The 20,797-nt window shown below is 35.0% G+C and overlaps 1 protein-coding gene and 1 long non-coding RNA gene across 2 annotated transcripts in view; both read right to left on the minus strand.

Moving 5' to 3' along the window:
• Window positions 5,449-16,909, minus strand: LOC109707124. Its single transcript, XR_002215411.1, has 2 exons — window positions 16,732-16,909; window positions 5,449-6,094 (listed from the first exon to the last, which is right to left on the minus strand). It is a non-coding gene; the product is annotated as an uncharacterized LOC109707124 (long non-coding RNA).
• LOC109717578 overlaps window positions 20,431-20,797 on the minus strand; it is a 19,428-nt gene continuing 19,061 nt past the window's right edge. Inside the window, exon 13 of the mRNA XM_020243433.1 lies at window positions 20,431-20,797. This exon is cut by the window's right edge and continues 1 nt beyond it. Within this exon, the coding sequence (XP_020099022.1) occupies window positions 20,687-20,797 (111 nt within the window). The 3' untranslated portion in view covers window positions 20,431-20,686.

Consider the following 20,797-nt stretch of genomic DNA (forward strand, 5'->3'; position numbering starts at 1 on the left):
ACAAATCCTACGAACAAAATTATTTAATTAGATGCAATATTTTGTAGAAGGATGAATCTTAGCCGTTGGCTGGGGTGTAATTAGCAAAAAAAATCAGCTATACGGTATCATCCAATTTAGTTTAATTCTCATATAATTGTACTGGATTCGTGTCGAAGTGACACAGTATATATTGAACATTATTGTATAATCAATCATAACACCGTCATATCTCTTTAATGTTATCGATGGATTAGTATTTAGTCAGCTAAATTGGATTAATGAGACTTAATTGCGACGATATCGAGTTAAAGTTTGAGAATCAAAGTATCGCGGAAAACCAAAAAGTGTAATTTAGCCTTTAAATTTACTTGCCCTAAGCAACTACGCAAGTGCCCAAACAAAGATAAACCTAGGAGGCATGGAATTCAAAATAATATATGCTTTTTATTCCTTTCAATATACAATTGAAGTACAAAGTAGAACAGAGACTCAAGAAGAAAAATGTGCTTTAATAGCTAACTCCAATAATTTGGTCAATTTTCTCAGGCATCATACTAAATTCTTTAGATATAATTTTGGTTAAAATATAGAAAAATTTTTGTAAATATTTATTTTTTTTTAATTTTTTCTCAATGATTTAAAAAAAATTATTATTTTACTTTCTCAAAATTTCAAGCTGATGTATTTAGCCACCCCTCCGTTGGGGTTTCGTCACTATTCTATCCATTTATTATAATTTATGCCAAAAATGCTCTTAAAAATAACATAAGTAAATTACAAAATTATTATTATTTATAGAACAAGTAAGATCAATTTAATCATTTTGCTCTCTCCATTAATGCTGTAATCCCTTGAAAAATTTCTGAAACTTTTAAGAGGACAAAATATAAATTTTTGAACGTCACGAGAAAAAAATAAAAAAAGGGATATTTGCAGGAGAGTTTTCTGTATTTTAATCTATTATTATGGTAAATTGCATTTTTGGTTCCCAAACTTTAAGGTGCGTGATACTTTAGCCCTCGGACTTTAATTTGTTGCAGTTTCTGACTCAAAACTTTTTAAATTGTTATAATTAAGTCCTATCATCTAACTTATTTGACTTAATACTGATGTTTCGCCGATGCGTTAGTGACGTAGCATCTTAGTAATTGCAACGTTATTGATTATTGCACTATTATATCACTATCATGTCAACAACATACCATTATTTAACTAATTAAATTACGTCGCGGGATTTAATTGTAATAATTTAAAAAATTTGAGCCAACAATCACAATAAATTAAAATATTGAGGACCAAAGTGTTCCGCGCCTCAAAGTTTGAGCATCAAAAGTGCAATTTAGCCATTTTATGTTAACTAGTTAACTTCTAGGCTTAAATGGATCATATTTTTCCTGTGATTTATTTGTTAAAGGAAAATTTATAGGGTTTAGGGTTAGTGATCCCTGAGCTCGCAAAAAATTTCACTTTAGTCCTTGTATATATTCACAAGTAGAGGCTAAATTGTTGCCTACATACAGTGCATCTATACATCTATTTATTATGCACACTTAATAATTTTTATGGAAGGAAAGGAATAAAATGAAACGTTATTGAAATTCCAGGGACTAAATTAAATCTTTATTAAAAGTTTAGGGTTCCGGCCACCAAAATTAGAAGTTCGGGGACCGAAATGAAACTTGACTCAAAGTTGAGGTACTAGTATTGCAATTTATCAATGATAAAAGTGTCGTGGCACTGGATAATGCCAAGCACTTGTTGGCACGATACAACACTGTACGTACCGTGCTGTGCCAATATGTATTGGTCATAAAAATACCTATGTGTCGTCACACTGTGACGTGATATTATATTTATTTTCTTAAGAACTAATATATTTTAGCTGTTTATTATGTGTCTTAATCAAATTTTTTTGCACTTTATTGAGGTAATGATTAGCTAATTTTAAAGAAAAAGAAGGATGTTGAGCCGTGTTATCGACACGGAGGTCACATCGTGCTGCTATTTTGTTGACACGGTGAGTAGCGCCGGCAATCTAGCTCGCCGTCGCAAGCCAGCTCGTGTTCGGCTTGACATGACCGGATAATTATGGTCAATAATTTATATAAGCGAGCCGTAATATCAATGCTATATTTTTCCAGACTCTATAGATTCAAGAGCGCAAAGAAATTAGGATAAGTCGGTCCGTTTCTTATATATATATAATTATAATATATATATATAGTTTTGCTAGAATACTATCAGGAGTAAACGAAGCCGTTGATTACCTATATGTATGAATTTTATAGCTTTCAAATGGCGATTCTGGCTCGTTGAACTATGATGCTTACACTTAAGTATTTAGAAACAAATTCTGATATTGCATTATTGTTTAATGTCAGGTTTCAAAATTTGTATTGTATTTTGATGGTCGATAAGAGGCGTTTTCTCGTTTAACGACGTAAATATTTAAATCAATTGATTTTTGTTAGAAATTCTTGTAAACTATTTAAAACAGATCTTTATATACTTTTGTTTGTTATAAAACTCTTCTCATTTTTTTAAAATTTATTCATTTCAGCATTCTTTTTGCTGTTCACTTGATGGTAAAGAACATTTCGAAAGTGTGTTGAATTTGATTTCTTAGATAATTTAAATGTTTAGTTCATTTTATCGGGCCGGTCGTCATTGGAAGACTTCTATCATCGAACAATGATTAGTAAACGGTCGTTTATAATGATTGTATTCTAGCTAACTCTATATATATTATATATATATTATATATATTATTATTAGAGTTAGGACTGGCTAATGATTAGTAGCAATCCTATTGTACAGTTTTTTAGCTTTGGATTAACTCTTTTCATTATTTTTAACATTTGGATTAAATACTATAACCAGTGGGGACATCATCCTGTATAGGGTGGCACTCATCTAACGCTATTTTCTCTGACGTACATTTTTATCCAAAGGTTAATAATTGGATTTAGGTCAAAAAACGTTTTACTATTAAATGTTATTCAGCGCAATTCTAGTAGTTTGTGTTTGGTATATATTATATATATATATATATATATATATATATTACAATTTTTACTAGGATTTTAGGTCAATCCAAATATAAAAAGATCAATATTTTGTGAATTTAATTATCAGATTAAGATTTTAATTTTCTAATTTTCTAATTTTCTTCAACTTATTTTTTTCACTTGCAGGACTCACAAGCTAACTTACTGTTCGCAAGCCAGCTCATGTTCGGCTCGTTCGGCTCGTATATGAATGAGCCAAACATAAGCTGAATTTTTCAGCTCGATACTTTAAATGAGCTGAACACGAGTCCCAGCTCGCTCATGTTCGGCTCGTTAACAGCTCTATCCATGAGGCATGGTGGGCTCAGCCCGTACTGATAGGTATTTAAAATCTTGCAATTTACGCTAGTTGTTACCGTCAGTCCGCTCACAAACTACAAATGAATACAAAGTTTCTATTGCACTTTTTGATTTTACTTTCAAAAAAAAAATAGAAAGAAAACCTGTCCATTTCTAGATGCTACTAGATGTAGAATAAGATGCCCTCAACTAACAATATTTGCAAAGCATGTAATGCAATGCAATGCATCTTAATATGGAGTTGAGAACAATGAGGTGTTCTCAGAACCTTATGACATCTCCAAACCAAGAGAACTTATTCCAAGATGCAGATGCAGGAACATCTACTAACAGCCCCAAAAACTAAAAAGAAAAAAAAAAAGGGTGAAAAGAAATAAAGCTTACTGCGACCGAATTAATCGCGATTTATGTCTCCATCTAGGAGAAAAAGAAAAAGTAATAAGCATATGCTAATCTACTTGGTGGCAATAAGCGAACAATTGGCATATTGCTTCGGTTAGGTTGCGAACGGAATCTCTCTATCTAGTAGGCTTACGACGCGTAAGTTCGAAAATGTGTTTTTTTCCAAAAAATTTGTAACGCCCCAATAGTCCCACGTCGAGTGAAAAACTGATTCTAATTAGAATATATGGGACCTACACGCTAGTAATAATAACTGGACTTAAATATTTTGAGCCGATGGTTTGGACCGTTACAATTATTGCTAGTGGATCGGGTCGTTACCATTGGTATCAGAGCCGAATACCAGCAAGAAATGTAAAAGCTAAGTGCTATGCAGGACAAAGTGCTACACCAACGGATTTGGTAGAAGCCACCTCTTGAACCCGTAAGAGCCAGCTTTACAATCTCACATAGCCTGATAATTCTGATATGTATTTATAATCTGATTTGGACTCGACAAGAACGTCAGGGACTAAGCAAGTCGGGTCGTTACAAGATTTATTGAGGGGGGAGGGTGCCTTCTACTGGTGCCGCAAAAGAGGTGGCTTCTGAAGCTGGGTTTATGTCGGCATTGCTACTGAGTCATTAAACTCCCATTTTAAACACTTTAATCCCTGAGCTTTCAATTTTGATGTGATTCCGCCGTCCTTAGGGCTTGTTTGGATCACTTAGAAAATAGTAGAAAATTATTTTTTGAGGAAAAAAAATTTCCAGTTTCCATTGCACGGACACATATTGGTATGAAACATACTTTTTCTTTAGCACCAATATATTCTAATTATTTATAATATATCTTTATTAATTTTTTTGTATTTTATTGAGATAACTACTCGCTAATTTTTAAAAAAATAGGACTGTGAGCCACGTGCCATCAGAATGGAATTTGTGTCGTGTCGATATCTTGCTGGCATGGTAGAGTACGGTGGATACAGTCCGTGCCGATGAGAACTTAAATCCTTGATTGAGAGATGGAAATATTAGGTGATAACTATGTAATCACTACAATAAAAACGGTCTACAGCGATACTTTTAAATGTCGGTACAGGTAAAAAAAAGTACTGCCGGCTAAATTACCGACATTTTTAAAAAGTGTTGCTATATGTGAGGTCGCTAGATATATAATGACAGTTAAAGAGCGTCGTTATAACCTAAAAAAGTGCTCATAATTTACCAATATTTATTTAAGCATTTAGCAGCCGTCGGAACTCTACCTCGTTGGCTGCAATGGTGGAGGAGGACGAGAGGAAGGGATCTTCGTCTAGAATTTTAGTCGATTGAGTGAGGGGAGAAGGAGAAATGGTAATCGATTTTTCTTTTTTTTTTCTTTTCTGTTTGTAATCGGGCCAAATGGACTGGGTGGGATGAGTTGAGTAGAGTAACATTTTATTTTTAGTTGGATTGGACTTTATATTTAGACATTAGTAGATTTTTTAAAAGTTTTGGTATAAATTGGACACTTATACAAAAGTGTCCCAAACATGTGTCCCTATAACCTAACTCTGTTGTAGTGAATCTAGTTATGGAAGAGGATTAAAACCATTAATTTCACAGTTATAGGAACTATACAATCCACTATAGTTAGAAAAATTCAATGGAAAGGGCCTAGGTGGTAATAAAAGACTAAGGACTCATTCATAATATTTGAGAAGGTGAAGGCTAAAGTCAGAAAGTGTTAACACATATTGCAATTAACTAGCTTTACAAAGGACTCGAAAGTTCAATGTAAACTTACATGCGTTGGATCATTGGTGCTAGCCACAAGTTCAAAAACTCGAGCTGTTAGAAAGGGGCCGACAAATTGACTTAAAAATATACAGACACAATGCCTTCGGGCCTCGTTGCCAACAATTCCCCCCCTGCACAAATTGCAGCACGCGAGAATCGAACCCGTGATCTATTCTGGTACTATTTGTTGGATCATTAGCGCCACCCATAATTTCAAAAGTCTAAAATGTTCGAAAAGAAGCAACCAATTTATTAAAGTGTACAAACATAGCTCCCACAGATCTCGAGTGTAACTTAGCTCACCTCGGCCTCTGCCGCCACGTAGGCAGAATACCGGCCTACTTTCGAGCAATAAATTCATAAAAGTTTAAGCAGTAAAGAAAACCATCAATAAAGTGCTCAGACCAATCTAAAAAACTTTAGACTAGCATTCTTAACAAACTACAAAAAAGATGATTTGAACAATACAATGCAGCAGTTACCTGTTACCTCTTGCCCATGGAAAATAGGGTCAGCAAAGGACAATAAGTGCAATAAGTTTCTCAACCTCCAAATAATTGCATCCATGGTTCACTTTCCTGAGATGATGATACAAGTGCTTGGTTTCAGATGAGATGCATCAGCAACAGTTGAACATGAATTATTGTTACAGTACTCTGCACTCATGACACAGCAATAGGGAAACTCACAATGCTGACATTTACCTGTGTTATCAGATCTCAGGTAGAATTAACCTTGATACAGCTATGTTCAGGTACAAGTCATCATATTTACTTTGATAACTAATCGGTAGAATAGTACAGAACTTATCTGAACTATGAACCGTCTTAAGTTGACTATCAAACCTTTCAAAATTTGCATCTTATCACCCAATCAGTCGACGGCACTTTGACTTCAAAATTTAAACTAATTACTTCAATAAATTTATATTTGAAATTAAGCGTCGTTGAACGACTCAAATCGAACAAACTGAAAGGTTTGATTAGTAAAATAAAAGTTTTAAAGGTTGGGTAGCTAAATCAAAATTGTCCTTGTTCGGATAAGTTTTATATTTTTTAACCAAAAAAGATTGACTATGTGGAAATATTGAAGGTTAGGACACAGAATATCTATTAATACAAAATCCCTCCCATGAAATTGCTATCAACATATGCTAAAGAATTACCTAAATTGAGAAAACTAATCCAAGGCAAAAGTAAAAGACAAGCAATCAATTTTATAAGCTGTAACAGTGATCACAGAGCAGAAATGTTGTCTCCAAGATCAGAACACTGAACGCAATAAAATGCAGCAGATGGGTATTCTTTGCTAAGACTGTTCCCGTTTCTATAAGATCAATTTTTTGGGTTGTAACAACCCAATAATCCCACATTGGATGAGAAAATGATTCTGATTAGAATATATGAGGCCTACAAGCTAGTAATAATAACAATGTTTAAATATTTTGGGCTTTTGGGCCGGTGGTTTGGACCTAACGAGTTATTATTGCTAGCGGGTCGGATTGTTACAATTGGTATCAAAGCCGTATATCAGCTGGAACTGTGAGAGCTAAGTGTTATGCGAGGCAAAGTGCTACACCAACGGGTTTGGTGGGAGCCACCTCTTGAACCTATAGGAGTCATCTCTAGAATCTCACATCGTCTGATAAAATAATTCTGATTAGAATATATGAGGTCTACATGCTAGTAATAATAATTGGGCTTAAATATTTAGACCGATGGTTTGGGCCCAACAAGTTATTGTTGTTAGCGAGTCGGGTCGTTACATGGATAATATAGTATCAGATATACTACTACTAGGCCACCGTAATTCCAAGAGATCTTTGGGTTCAATTCGCGCATCCACCATTTCATATTGTAGAGGTTTGTTTGCTTTCTCTTTTGTTACCTCTCCTATCAGTACATGTGATGTGACATAATTCATTTGATTTTCACCATACACGTGAGTGTAGGTGTTGCAACTATTATTGGACTAGTGCCTATCAGATTTTTTTTCCTCTCCTATAAGTGCATATGATGTGACATAATTCATTTGATTTCCACCGCGCACGTGAGTGTAGGAGTTGCGACTATTGTTGGATTGGTGCCTATCAGATTCTTATAAACCACATTGATGCATTAGCAGGAGCCACCGATGCATGAGTATCCAAAAAAAATTTAACTAGCTGAAGAGCCTGCAATTCCAGTAAAGGAAAACCGAAAAGGAGGCCTGAAACACTATATTACTGCAGATATCAAGGATTTAAGTACCGCCGCATGGGCTCGTGCCAAACACTTGGTAACAAAATACCTATGTGCTGACACACTTTTGCATGAAATATTATTACCAAATCTGAAAACAAACAAAATTCCCTTCCTTTTAACTCCCGAGCTGTTCTATTCTGAACATAATCTATCATACTTCTGTTCTGAACTTAATTATCGATCGAGCAGCCCATTGTTTGAGATAAAAAAATTTGAATTCGAATTCAAATTGGGATGTAGAAGGAAAGAAAATAAATTGTGATTTGATTGCTATTTTCCTTAAAGGGCAAGGAATCAACAAGGAAAGAAAAGAGAATATAGTATTGCCTTATTTTCAAAATTTTTTGAATCATTTCCTAAAATGAAATGGTCCAAAAAAACCACTATAAATTGGATCATAAAAAAAAAAATCTTTTAGGGAGGGAAGGTTTTAAAAAAAAAAAAAAAAAATAAAAAAAAAAAAAAAAAAAAAAGAAAAAGAAAAAAGGAGAGAGCGGCTGCCAGGAGGTTTCCCCGCCATGGCATTCGCCAACTCGGCATCGTCCGCCACGAAAGCGACGACGAGCAAGTGGAGGTGGAGGGAGAAAACGAAGACGAGGGCGCGGGGGTTAGAGGCGAGGCTGGCCGTCGCCGCCTCCGCCTCCACCTCCACCTCTGGTTCGTCCTCCGCCTTTCTCTTCGAAGAGCTCTCAGGCCAACAAAAAAAAAAAAAAAAAGAAAAAGAATGAAAAAAAAAGAGAGAAAAGAGAAAGTAAAAAAAGAAAAGAAAAGTTGAAGCACGATCACGATGACGACGGTTACGACGATTCTGACGACGACGACGACGATGACGACGATGGCGGTGGCGATCTTGGCGACTTCCCCAACGACAATCACGACGACTTCTACAACAATAGGAGATACGCATGCATATGCATAGCATAAGTGCGATCTTTTTGTTGGTTTGATCAACCCGACCATCTTCGTGATAGGTTTCGAACCGATCAAATCTGACATTAAATTGTCACTTCCGCTGTGCGTATGTATTTGTTAATCTCCAAACCGTGCGGTCATTTTCGTGATAGGTTCGACATGGTCAAAATAATTGATCGAACCGGACGTTTTATCACGTAAACCGTGCGGCCATCTTCGTGATAGGCTCGACATGGTCGAAAGCGTGAACCGTGCGGCCATCTTCGTGATAGGCTCGACACGGTCGAAAAGATTAATCGAGCGGCCATCTTCGTGATAGGCTCGACACGATTAAACTCCACGTATTTGAACAAAACGTGACAATAAAAGAAAATGGACGGATTCTATTTTGATTCGTCATTTTCGTTCGATTCAATCGTATTACTCGACGTGATCAATTTCGTATATTTGGACTAAAAAAAAGAGAGATGAATATAAAAATAATAAAAAAAAAGAGGAGTTATTCCCTCTCCCCCTCCGACCGTCAACAAAAAAAAAGCAAGAAGAAAAGAAAAGAAAAAAAAAGAAAAAAAAAAAAGAAGAGTTGTTGGGTACCAACTCTCCCTCTCTCTCGGTTTCGCACACACACACACACACAGAGAGAGNATTGGGTTTGAATTATTTTGAAAATGGTTCAATCCATTATGGGCCCAATAAATAATTTCATAAGCAGTCAAAAAAAATATTGCAGAGCCCATATGCAAATTCGGGTTCAAGGCCAGAGCATGTGAAGTCCAAGACTAATCTCAGTCCACATGCAAATTCGGATCCACAACGTGCAGAGCCCGAAACCCAGCCCATATACAGATTCGGGCCCAGAATATTAAAGCACGAAACCCGTCTTAACCCACATACAGAATTGAGCCCAGAACATATAAAATCTAAGATCTATTTCAGTCTACCTGCAGATTTGGGTCCAAGGTACAAAACGTGTAAAGTCCAAAACTAATCCAAATCCACATACAGATTCGGGTCCATGGCCCAAACCTGTAAAGCCCGAAACAATCTCAACCCACATGCAAATTTGGGTCCAAAAGAAAAAAAAATTCATATGAATGGATTTCTCAACCCAAAACCTAAAGATCCAAAACCCAAAGTCCACAAAATCCCACAGTCCACAAATAAAATCCCAAAAATCCAAAAGTCCACAAATAAAATCCCAAAAATCCCAAAGTCCACAAATAAAATCACAAAGATCCAAAAGTCCACAAATAAAATCCCAAAAACCCCAAAGCCCACAAATAAAAATCTCAAAACCCAAAGTCCACAAATAAAATCCCAAACCCTAAGTTCACAAACAAACTCCCAAAAAATCCAAAGTCCACAAATAAAGATCCAAAACCCAAAGATCCAAAATCCAAAGTCCATAAATAAAACCCAATCAAATCTACCAAACCTATGTCATCCAAATACCTCCAACCCAAACCAAACGACCGAAATGTCGCTAAACTAAACCCATATTCAAACGACCGAAACGTCGTTAAACTAAACCCCAAATTCAAACCGACCGCCATGTCATTAAACTGAGCACCGAAACTCAAACCGACCGCCATGTCATTAAACTGAGCACCGAAACTCAAACCGACCGCAATGTCATTAAACTGAGCACCGAAACTCAAACCGACGCAATGTCATTAAACTGAGCACCGAAACTTAAACCAACCGCCATGTCATTAAACTGAGCACCAAAACTCAAACCAACCGCCATGTCATGAACTGAGCACCAAAATTCAACCGACCGCCATGTCATTAAACTAAGCATCTCAAACTCAAACCGACTGCCATGTCACTAAACTGAGCATCTCAAACTCAAACCGACTGCCATGTCGCTAAACTGAGCATCTCAACTCAAACTGACTGTCATGTCGTTAAACTGAGCGACTCAAATCAAACAGAAAACTGAGCGACTCAAATCAAGCGACCGCCACGTCATTAAACTGAGCGACTCAAATCAAGTCGACCGCCACGTCGTTAACTGAGCTACTCAAGTCAAGTCGACCGCCACGTCGCTAAACTGAGCTACTCAAATCAAGCCGACTGCTATAACTCAGCTCAAACCGACTAAATGACTGCCAAGTCCATAAACTGAGCATTTCATCAATGTACAGTGCGGGTATGCCCCTGCTTAAGCCATGTACTTGAAAATTATATCAATTCAAGTTCATCTTTATACTACAGTCTCTTTCTATCATCAGCATTAAATTTGGTCTCTTAATCGAGGGTTCCTTAACACCGAAAGTGTGGGGTAATTAACAGCAGATTCTTGAGTCTGTTGGAAGCCATGAACCTATAATCCTGATTTCAAAATAAAACATAAATAAATTTTATCTCTACCATGAATGACCACTCGCCCTAGAAACAACCTACGGCGGGGCCGGTTCGTTCGCGGCAGACACCCATATGAGAACTTTAGGACCATACATTAACAGAAAAGATAACATATCAACAATATATCATACGAACAACTCAGCAACATGCAGATTGAGATTGTTGAAACTGGTTCAGTTTCGTATAAAATTTTGTTCGCTACTTAGCCATAAAGTGTAGAGATCAAGCCATCAAAACTGTGATTTGATCATAAACAATATTGACAACTTCAGAAAGTAAGCGACGGATGGAACATTTGAGTAGACCTATTGAGTATTTATATGGTACTGTGATATATATGGTACTGCGATATACATAAGATAGGAATTAAACCCTGTGAAGTTACGAATATTCATGGATAACTAATAAGTTTTACAGGTTACTAACAATAAAAACATCAATGAGCACACCACGATACATTAATTCGAAACAAGAGTGAAATTATAATGTCCTAGAAGGAAATTTCAGATCCTCGGTTGTGGTACAGCCCAACTTTGCTTTAATGCCTCGTGGTTCAGCAAGCGGCACTTCACGACCAATTAAATTGAGAATGTAACATTCATTTAGCTAATTAGACCAATGCAAATAAGAAGGAAACCAAAGCAATTACATTATCTATAGTAGCTGACTAGCTCTTGATAAGCTCCATGACTACCGTTGAATATAAAATATATAAACACTGTTTTTTGACAGCTTAAACTTTTGGAGAAAAAACGGTTGCTTCACATTATTTCATATATGATTTCAGAGCTGGAGGTCACCTAAACAAGGGGGAGAAGTTTTGAATATAAAATATAAAAACATCATTCTTTAGTAGCGTAAGATTTTTGGAGAAATCAGTTGCTTTACACTATCTAACAATCGTCAAGTGGTGAATCACTGAATTGTGACGATAATTAAAACCAATCCCTCACAGACAACCTGAACAGCAATCTGATAGCAATAATCGCCGCAGTTGGTACAATTGGAAGGTAAACTATAGTTGGGCTGCACAACAAGGGAGAACAAAATAAAAAAGATTGTAAAATGTAGTCCCAGATTACCACTGTCTAGGGAGTGCTCATAGATTCAGCAGAGTTCTTCTACTCAAAACAAAGTCTATAACAATGTTCCATCTTTTCTCAGATGTGATATATCATGGATCTAATCTACCACTATAGCATTTGAAACAAACTATTAGTAGCCAGCATTTCTTATTTTGGCCCTCCTTCAATGAGTCAACTATATATCAAACCACCAATCTGTCCCACCAGCAAATTATATCAAGCTAGATTAAGTTTTCCATATCATTTATCATCCAAAAAGTCATATCAATTGGTTCGAATACGCACATTTTTATGGACTATTATGAAAGGAACTTCAAGTAAATTGGTGGATTCATAGAAAATGGTGGGACACGTGTATTCAAATTTTCGATTCATTTTGAAATTCAGTCTAATGCAATCGAGCAACATTTCCGACTTAAAATTTTGTCTCCTTTTCCTATCAGGAAATTTTGAGCAATTTGGGATCTATAATCAGAATGTTTTTGGTCCCATTCAAACAATCGGAAAACAGCACAAAGGTTATTGGATCATATTACTAGTAAAGTCGCCATACAAGCATAATATCGAGCTTTTGATTTATTAGCAAGAGAAAATCATTGAGGACATTAAAACACTTGTCCGATGCGAAAATCCTCAAAACTACCAACAAATTAAACGAAGATTGAAAAGCAAGGGATAGATTGTAATCGGCAGAAAAAAAGGCGTTTGCCACAAAAAAACAAAAAACAAAAAACATATGTTGTATGCAACAATTCACCCAATCCATCTATGCACTAAGATTGATCATATATTACACGTGGAAATGAAAGATCGATGTTATTTCACCGACACGTGCAGAACTCACTCCTTTCATCCCCCTTCTAAACTAAGACTAGCGTTGATTACATTAAGGCTCTGTTTGGATGTCAAAATAAGTTATCCAGCGATATGCTATTCAGTGCGACAACTTTTTTTTATGATTGGAAGCTAATAATGCGGTCAAACATCTAGAATGGAATAGTATATTCAGCTTCAAGATAAATCACCTCACCGACACAATATGCAATCCTACCAAATACGGGCATGAAAACCTTTCAAAAAGCAAAACTCAAACTCTTACCTTGCAAGTACACAATAGTAACTTCATATTGAATAAGTTATTATTGGATAACTTACCCCGACATGCAGATAACACCTAAAGATTAAGGGTGAAAATGGTCGAAGACAGTCGGACTTTTGACAAAACCATATTTGCATCCATATTTTTCTTTAGATGCGGATAGGTGATGGATGCTAAATTTTTGTTATCATATTTGCTTAAAGCGGATTTGGATTCAAACATAAGTTTTTTTGTTTTCAAATATTATTTCGATAATAATATATACTAATATGCAAAGTCCGACTATGGTGCCTTTAAAGCACCAAGGACTTGGTGCTTGTAAGTTTCTCATCATTAGATCTATTCCTTTGACCAATTCTATCCCTTAGATTATGATATTCCACCAACTACCTTCTCAACTCTAGGAGACCACTATTATCCTAACCCTACGAATCTTCATCCAAAGGCCGAAAACGTGCAAGCACCAATAACTTGGTGCTTTTGAAAGCATAGGAGCTTAATTCCTAACAAGCATATATAAATATGAACTAAAATTAGCGAATAAGACACACAATTGATTCAAAGGTTTGCATTCGTATTAAAACTTTGTATACCTATATTTTATTAAATAAAATTTAATACTTTAACAAATATGAATGATTTTAACATGAAATTCATAATTTCATGTTAAAAGATGAACAAGATAGGAAACCACTTTATCCCCCTACAATATATATATTAACATCCCTCTTATCTATTAAGCGTGAAAACAGTATAATACGGTCGGATTTTTTAAGAAACCATATTTTCATCCATTTTTTTTTATTTTTTCCAGATACGAATATGTGTCGAATGCTAGATTTTGACATCCATATTCGCATCCTATCGAATCCATGTCGGATTCATTCGGAATTTATCCTAACCGCTTTTACCCCTACTAAAGATTCAAGCTTAGCATAATCATTTGATAAAAATCAAAATTAGAGACATTTTCTCCAAGGCAAATTCCTCCCCTTTTCTTACTTTATTACAACTCATTGCCACAATTTGCGCACTATCTCGACGCCAAAAACAAGATGGCCTTCAAGAATGGAACAGCATATTCAGCCTTCTAGGTCATTTTTTCCGAAATAGATAAACCACTTTCTAGCCGAAATATGTAGCCCTACAAAATCATAGACTCCGCCGCGACCTTTCAAAAAGCAAAGTTAAACTCCTATGTTCAAATAACACAAGAAAATCGTCGTACCGAGTAAGTTATCATCGGATAACTTATCTCTGCATCCGAGCAACGCCTAAAGATTCAAGCTTTGCATAATATTCATTTGATAAAAATCAAATTTTGATAGATACTATCCAAGGCAATTCCCTTTCCTTCTCACAAATTCCGATCTATCTCGACTCCGAAGCCCAAGATAGTCACTACCTTCACAGCAAAAAGACTCTACTTCAGTTGTGCAGATGATAGAGATTTAGAGACATCACAACATGTTTTTCAAGCACAGGCGCCGGTGAGGCATTTTAACAAACACGTAACATGCGTGAATTCGAACGGTACCGCGAAACAGAGATGACCGGCTCTAGCGCGTGTGGCGATACGATCCGAACGCCGTCACCAACGTCGACGCCGACGCCGACCGGCGAAGTGCGGTGCCACCGACGCCGTCGTCGGCGCCGGCATCTCCGGCACTTGTCAATGGTTGGAGCAACTGAGCTTTTGTGGCTAGTGAGCTTGAAGCCTAACCGTGTCAAGTCGACTCAACTGAGTTTCACTTCAAGATCGAATTATAATACGAAAAGCAAGAAAAAAAAAAAATTTGTATTAGCCATTTCAAACTTTGTTAGTTAATTCACGAATTATTCGTAAATTATTCACGAATTATTAAAAATTCGAATTAAACGGTCCGTTTACGAATTTTTTTCAAAAAAATTAAATTATTTGCGAATTTTTGGGCCAGGAGAATAATTCGCGAATTATTCCTAAATTATTAAAAATCTGAATAAAAAACTTATAATTTTTATATTTAAATATAAATTATCTTATTAAGCCGAATTTTTCAACCAATTTAAAAATTAGAAAACAAATTTTGTATCAAATTTTTGCCGAATCCGAATTAACTAACTATGATTTAAATTTATCGAATTTGATTCACTATGGGAGCCTGAATACCAAATTGTTGAAAGATTAAAGCTGACATGATTTATACGTTGTAGTAGGATAATTGATACGGTGCGAAGGAGCCAGCTTTTTGTTATTTTGCCTAGGAAGTTTCTCCTTAATAATATTAAGTCTCTCTTTTGCGTAGAATTAAGAAAAGATTATGGGGCATTCTCTATTTATGATTCTGCATTCAAGATCTTGGATTAACTCAGACAAAGCTGCTTCTCCTGCAATGGTTTTTGATTAAATTAAGGTTTAGTTTGGTATTGAGATCTATCTAACGTTATTAGATAGAATGGAGTTGAGAAAAAACGTGTAGAGATATACTTCTGCGTTCTTCGATAGGACCGCAGAAAATATATTGTAACCGACTAACCGCAATATGCTAAAACGTAATATTACGTATGGAAACAAACAGAATATTTTTTCATCGTCGTTTCTCACCGCACGCAACACAATCTTCTCGTAATCTCAAACGAAGCCTAAAAGTTATTCAAATAAAGCGCTAACCACTGTTTTATTAATATCCTTCTGGGGATTTCCTACTGCAGTACAACAAGAAGCCTTAAGAATGGATATTTTGCTGTTGGATTAATCATTTTCGCTATTTATAACACTCCAACAGTCCTATATCGGATGAAAAGTCATTCTGATTGAAAACATAAGGCCACACAGCCTAGTAATAATAACTGAACTTAATTATTTTAGACCGGTGATTTAAGTCCGATAAATTATTATTGCTAGCTGATTGAATTATTATAATTAGTGTCGCAATTAAGGTCAGCCAAAAGTATGAGAATTAAGTGCTATACCACTAGAGATGTCAATGGATCGGATTCAGAACGAATTTTTAAAAACTCGAATCTGACCAAAAATCTGAAATCTGAACCCGAAACAATTATTTCTCTTATCAATATTTCAAAATATATTACATTAAATTTAAATTTTTAAAATACAAATTCAAATATAACATCAAATTTTTATATTCATATTATATATAATGTAAAATAAATTCGCATTCAGATCGGGTTCGAATTCGAGTCGAGTACAGTTAAAATCCATATCCATCGGGTTTTTCTTTTTGCTATCTAACTTCAAAAGTATATCCCGTTTAGCATCGAATAAATCCGCTCCGTTCGAATTCGGATAAAATTTTAAATATCCATACCCATTGACATACCTATATACCAGAGAATTTATTATATTATATAATTTTAATATATTTAATTCATAAATATAAATTATAATAATAATATGTATAACCTAATAATTAANATGGAGATTTAGAGACATCACAACATGTTTTTCAAGCACAGGCCCCAGTGAGGCATTTTAACAAACACGTAACGTGCGTAGATTCGAACGGTACCGCAAAGCAGAGATGACCGGCTCTGGTGCGTGTGGCGATACGCTCCGAACGCCGACGCCGTCGCCGACCGGCGAAGTGCGGCGCCGGCGTCGGCGCCGGCGTCTCCGGCACTCGTCAATGTCAATGGTTGTGAACATCCGAAATTTTATCAGAGAACCCAAATAGAGCCGATAAATCCGTTGATAAACAAATGGCTAAATTACATAAAACCCCCCATACAAATATTCACTTTTTAATTTTTTTCTTTCTGACTTTTAAACATTTATATTTTGCCTTCTTAAAAATTTAAATTATTGCATTTAGTCCCTTTAAATTATTGCATTTAGTCCCTCTCCGTCAGGTTCCATTACTATTCGTCCAATTTTTGTAATTTATATCAAAAGCATCTTTCAAAATAAAAGAAATATATTAAAAAAAAAAAATTTCTTATAAAAAAAGTAAAAATAATTTGGCCATTTTGTCCTCTCATTAATATCGTATCCCTCCTAAAAATATTTTTGAAATTTTATAAAGGTAAAATGTAGGATTTTGAAAGTAATGAACAAAAAGTAAAAAAGCGAGTATTTATAGGGTTTTTTTTTTTTTGTAATTTAGCCTAAACAAATATATTTTCGTATATAGATATCAAAAATGAAAAATCGATGGATTTAAATTCGGACATGACTTTTGACTACACCCGAACCAATACTGAAAAAATTTAGATTTAATGCAATATGTTTTGAATATTATAAAAAATAATTATTTCGGATCTGAGTTTAGATATGAATTTTTAAAATCCTTCAGATTCTGATTCAAGTTTGGGTTCAGATTTGGGTTTGATCGTTTAAAAACTCAAATCCGACCTGTTGGCATCAGTAGGTAAGTGAGAGTGATTTTTATTTTTTTCACCATAACCTTATAAAACTTTCTAACTTGCCAAATAACCTTTCTAAAATATTATTTGGCAAATTAATTTTCTTTTGGCCAACTTAATGCCTCGATGCTTTGTTGGACAAAAAAAAGAAACACAAGGAATTGTTTATCGAAAAATAAAGAACACGATTAATCGTTCACCGTCTTTTTATATTATTATCGTCTTTTAACAAGCCACGAGGATTCTTTTGAGATTGTTGAGGTTGTATGAAAATTATTAAAATTTTTATTTAATCGTTAGACTTGTGTTGATAGATTGTTATAAATTTTAGGTTATCGGGATTATATGTGATTGATTAAAATTTTGAAAAAACTTCAAAAACCATTCATGTGGTTTCGTACTTTTTCACTTTAGTACTATGTAGTTTAAAGTGTATCAATTTGTGATTTTATTTTTCTCTTTTTGTCAGCTCCTCCGTTAACATTTCGTTAAATTATATACAATAAATTTGAGATACCTCACCTAGGTTTATCGAATATTCAGTTTAGTACATTTTAGTTTTAAATTTGTCGTTGATTTACTGAAAAAATTAGTAGATGGGATAATAAAAAGAGAAAAATGAAACTACAGAGCACTAAATTGATACACTTTAAACCACAGGATACAAAAACAAAAAAGTGTGAACTCACAGAGTGTCGGATTGTTGGCGCTAACTATTAATTCCAAAAGCTCGAGCTGTTAGAAATACGCAACCAATTCACTTAAAGCGTACAAATATAACGCCCACGAGTCTCGATTGTGACTTGGCCCAACCAACCTCGCGCCACTTCGAGCATGACTCGGCCTACCCAGCCTCACGTCATTTCGAACATGACCTGGCCCAACATATTCTCCCGCCACAGGATAGAATGCTAACCCATTTAAATCAACACAGAGGTGGTATCTGAAGCTTTTTCGTAAATAATTTAGGGTTGCTCCGAGTTTCAAGTTCGGAGCACCTAAATTTTATCGGGTCTGACTCTCAAGTTTGGAGCAACTGAGTTATTATAGCTAGTGAGCTTGAAGCCTAACCATGTCAGTCGACTCAACTGAGTTTCACTTAAAGATCGAATTATAATACGAAAAGCAAGAAAAAAAAAATAGAAGAAATAAAAAATTTTATGATTTCACAATGTCGCTTAGTGATCTGAGTGGTTTTGAATTTAGCTTGTATTAGCCATTTAAAACGTTGTTAGTTAATTCACGAATTATTTACAAATTATTCGCGACTTATTGAAAATTCGAATTAAACGGTCCGTTTACGAATTTTTTCTAGATAAAATGAATTATTCGCGAATTTTTGGACTGGGAGAATAATTCACGAATTATTCCTGAATTATTAAAAATCTGAATAAAAAATTTATAATTTTTATATTTAAATATAGATTATCTTATATTTTATATTTTATACCGAATCCGTTTTTCAAGCCGAATTTTTCAACGAATTTAAAAATTAGAAAACGAATTTTATGCCTAGTATACCGTATTGAATTTTTGGCGAATCCGAATTAACTAACTATGATTTAAAATTATCAAATTTGATTCACTATGGGAGCCTGAATACTAACTAAATTGTTGAAAGATTAAAATAGCAGTAGGATTCTCTTTTGCGTAGAATTAGGAAAGGATTATAGGGCATTCTCCATATGATTCTGCATTCAAGATCTTGGATTAACTCAAACAAAGCTGCTTCACGTGAAATGGTTTTTTTTTTTTTTTTTTTTTTTTTTTTTGAAAGATAGGTAGCACCCTACCCGCTTCGTTTATATCATTTAGTAATAAACTTAGCTGGAAATGTGAATCAAGTAAAATTTGAACTTGGGTCTCGGATACCAACCACCAAGCCCTTTGCCACTTGCTCTAGGGACGGTCGGTTCCTGAAATGGATTTTTGATTAAATTAAAAGTTATTCAAATAAAGCACTAACCACTGTTTTACTAAAATCCTCCTGGGGACTTCCTACTGCAGCACAACAAGAAGCCTTAAGAAGGGATATTTTGGCTGTTGGATTAATCATTTTTCACTATCTATAACACTCCGATAGTCCCACATCGGATGAAAAATTATTCTGATTGAGAATATAAGGGCACATAGCCTAGTAATAATAACTGAACTTGAGTATTTTAAGCCGATGGTTTGAGTCCAATAAATCATTATTGCTCGCAAATTGAATCATTACAAAACTGAATACCAACCAAAAGTATGAGAATTAAATGCCATACCGCAAAATTAGTGAGAGTCACCTCTTCGACCCACAGAAGCCGTCTTAGGACGGAGAGAGTCTATAACACTTCAATAAATCCCACATTGTATAGGCCACGCATTCTAGTAATAATAACTAGGCTTAAATATTCTAAACCGATAGCTCGAACTCAACAAATTATTATTGCAAACGGGTTGATATTATCCAACCGAAAATATGCTTATTGAAGTAGGAGCAGCAGTTGCATTGCACCATGCCATAACATTATGCAAGTACAAAAATAAAGGTAAAACTGTATGCACCCCTCAATGACAAGCCATTTAAAGTAGGTCCCTTAATTTCTTTAACTAGTTTAAATTTGCAATTAGAATGAGTTGAACAAACATTTTGCAAAATTAATGATTGAATTGATTGAAATGACTATCAAAACAAATGAAGATGAAGAGGTATCATCGATCGAAATAAATTATGTTCGGGGATCCATTTCAAGATGTCCTATAGTTGAGGGGATCTCCATACATTTTTACCAAAAGAAAACCAACTCATCCACAGCTGCAGAAGAACAAGACAGAAGGCAACAAAATTACAAAAAGGAAACAAGACATAAGGCAAGAAAAAAAAAAGTGTATATTAATCAGTTTACGTATATTACGTAAAAAAAGTGCATATTTCAACAGACCCAATCCCTAGATTGCAATATGTTGATTGGATTGGATTAAAAACTGAGCCACTATAGCTGTTCAAGAGGGATCACCTTAAATCATGGCCCAAGCAGATTACAACAGTAGGTAACAGAACAGCTAGTATATCCATACAACAAGTAAAGCAAGTATATATTCATTTGGAAATAGAAGCATCATTTAATGGAGCGCTGCACGCTCAACAAGATCAGCATATTGATCAGAGACAAAGGACTTCACCTTCAGGACTGGCTCCTTACCATCTTTGTCGGGAGAGAAAGATTTGATCCC

The sequence above is a fragment of the Ananas comosus genome, linkage group 1, assembly GCF_001540865.1.
Source record: "Ananas comosus cultivar F153 linkage group 1, ASM154086v1, whole genome shotgun sequence".
In the NCBI taxonomy this organism is placed as follows: domain Eukaryota; kingdom Viridiplantae; phylum Streptophyta; class Magnoliopsida; order Poales; family Bromeliaceae; genus Ananas; species Ananas comosus.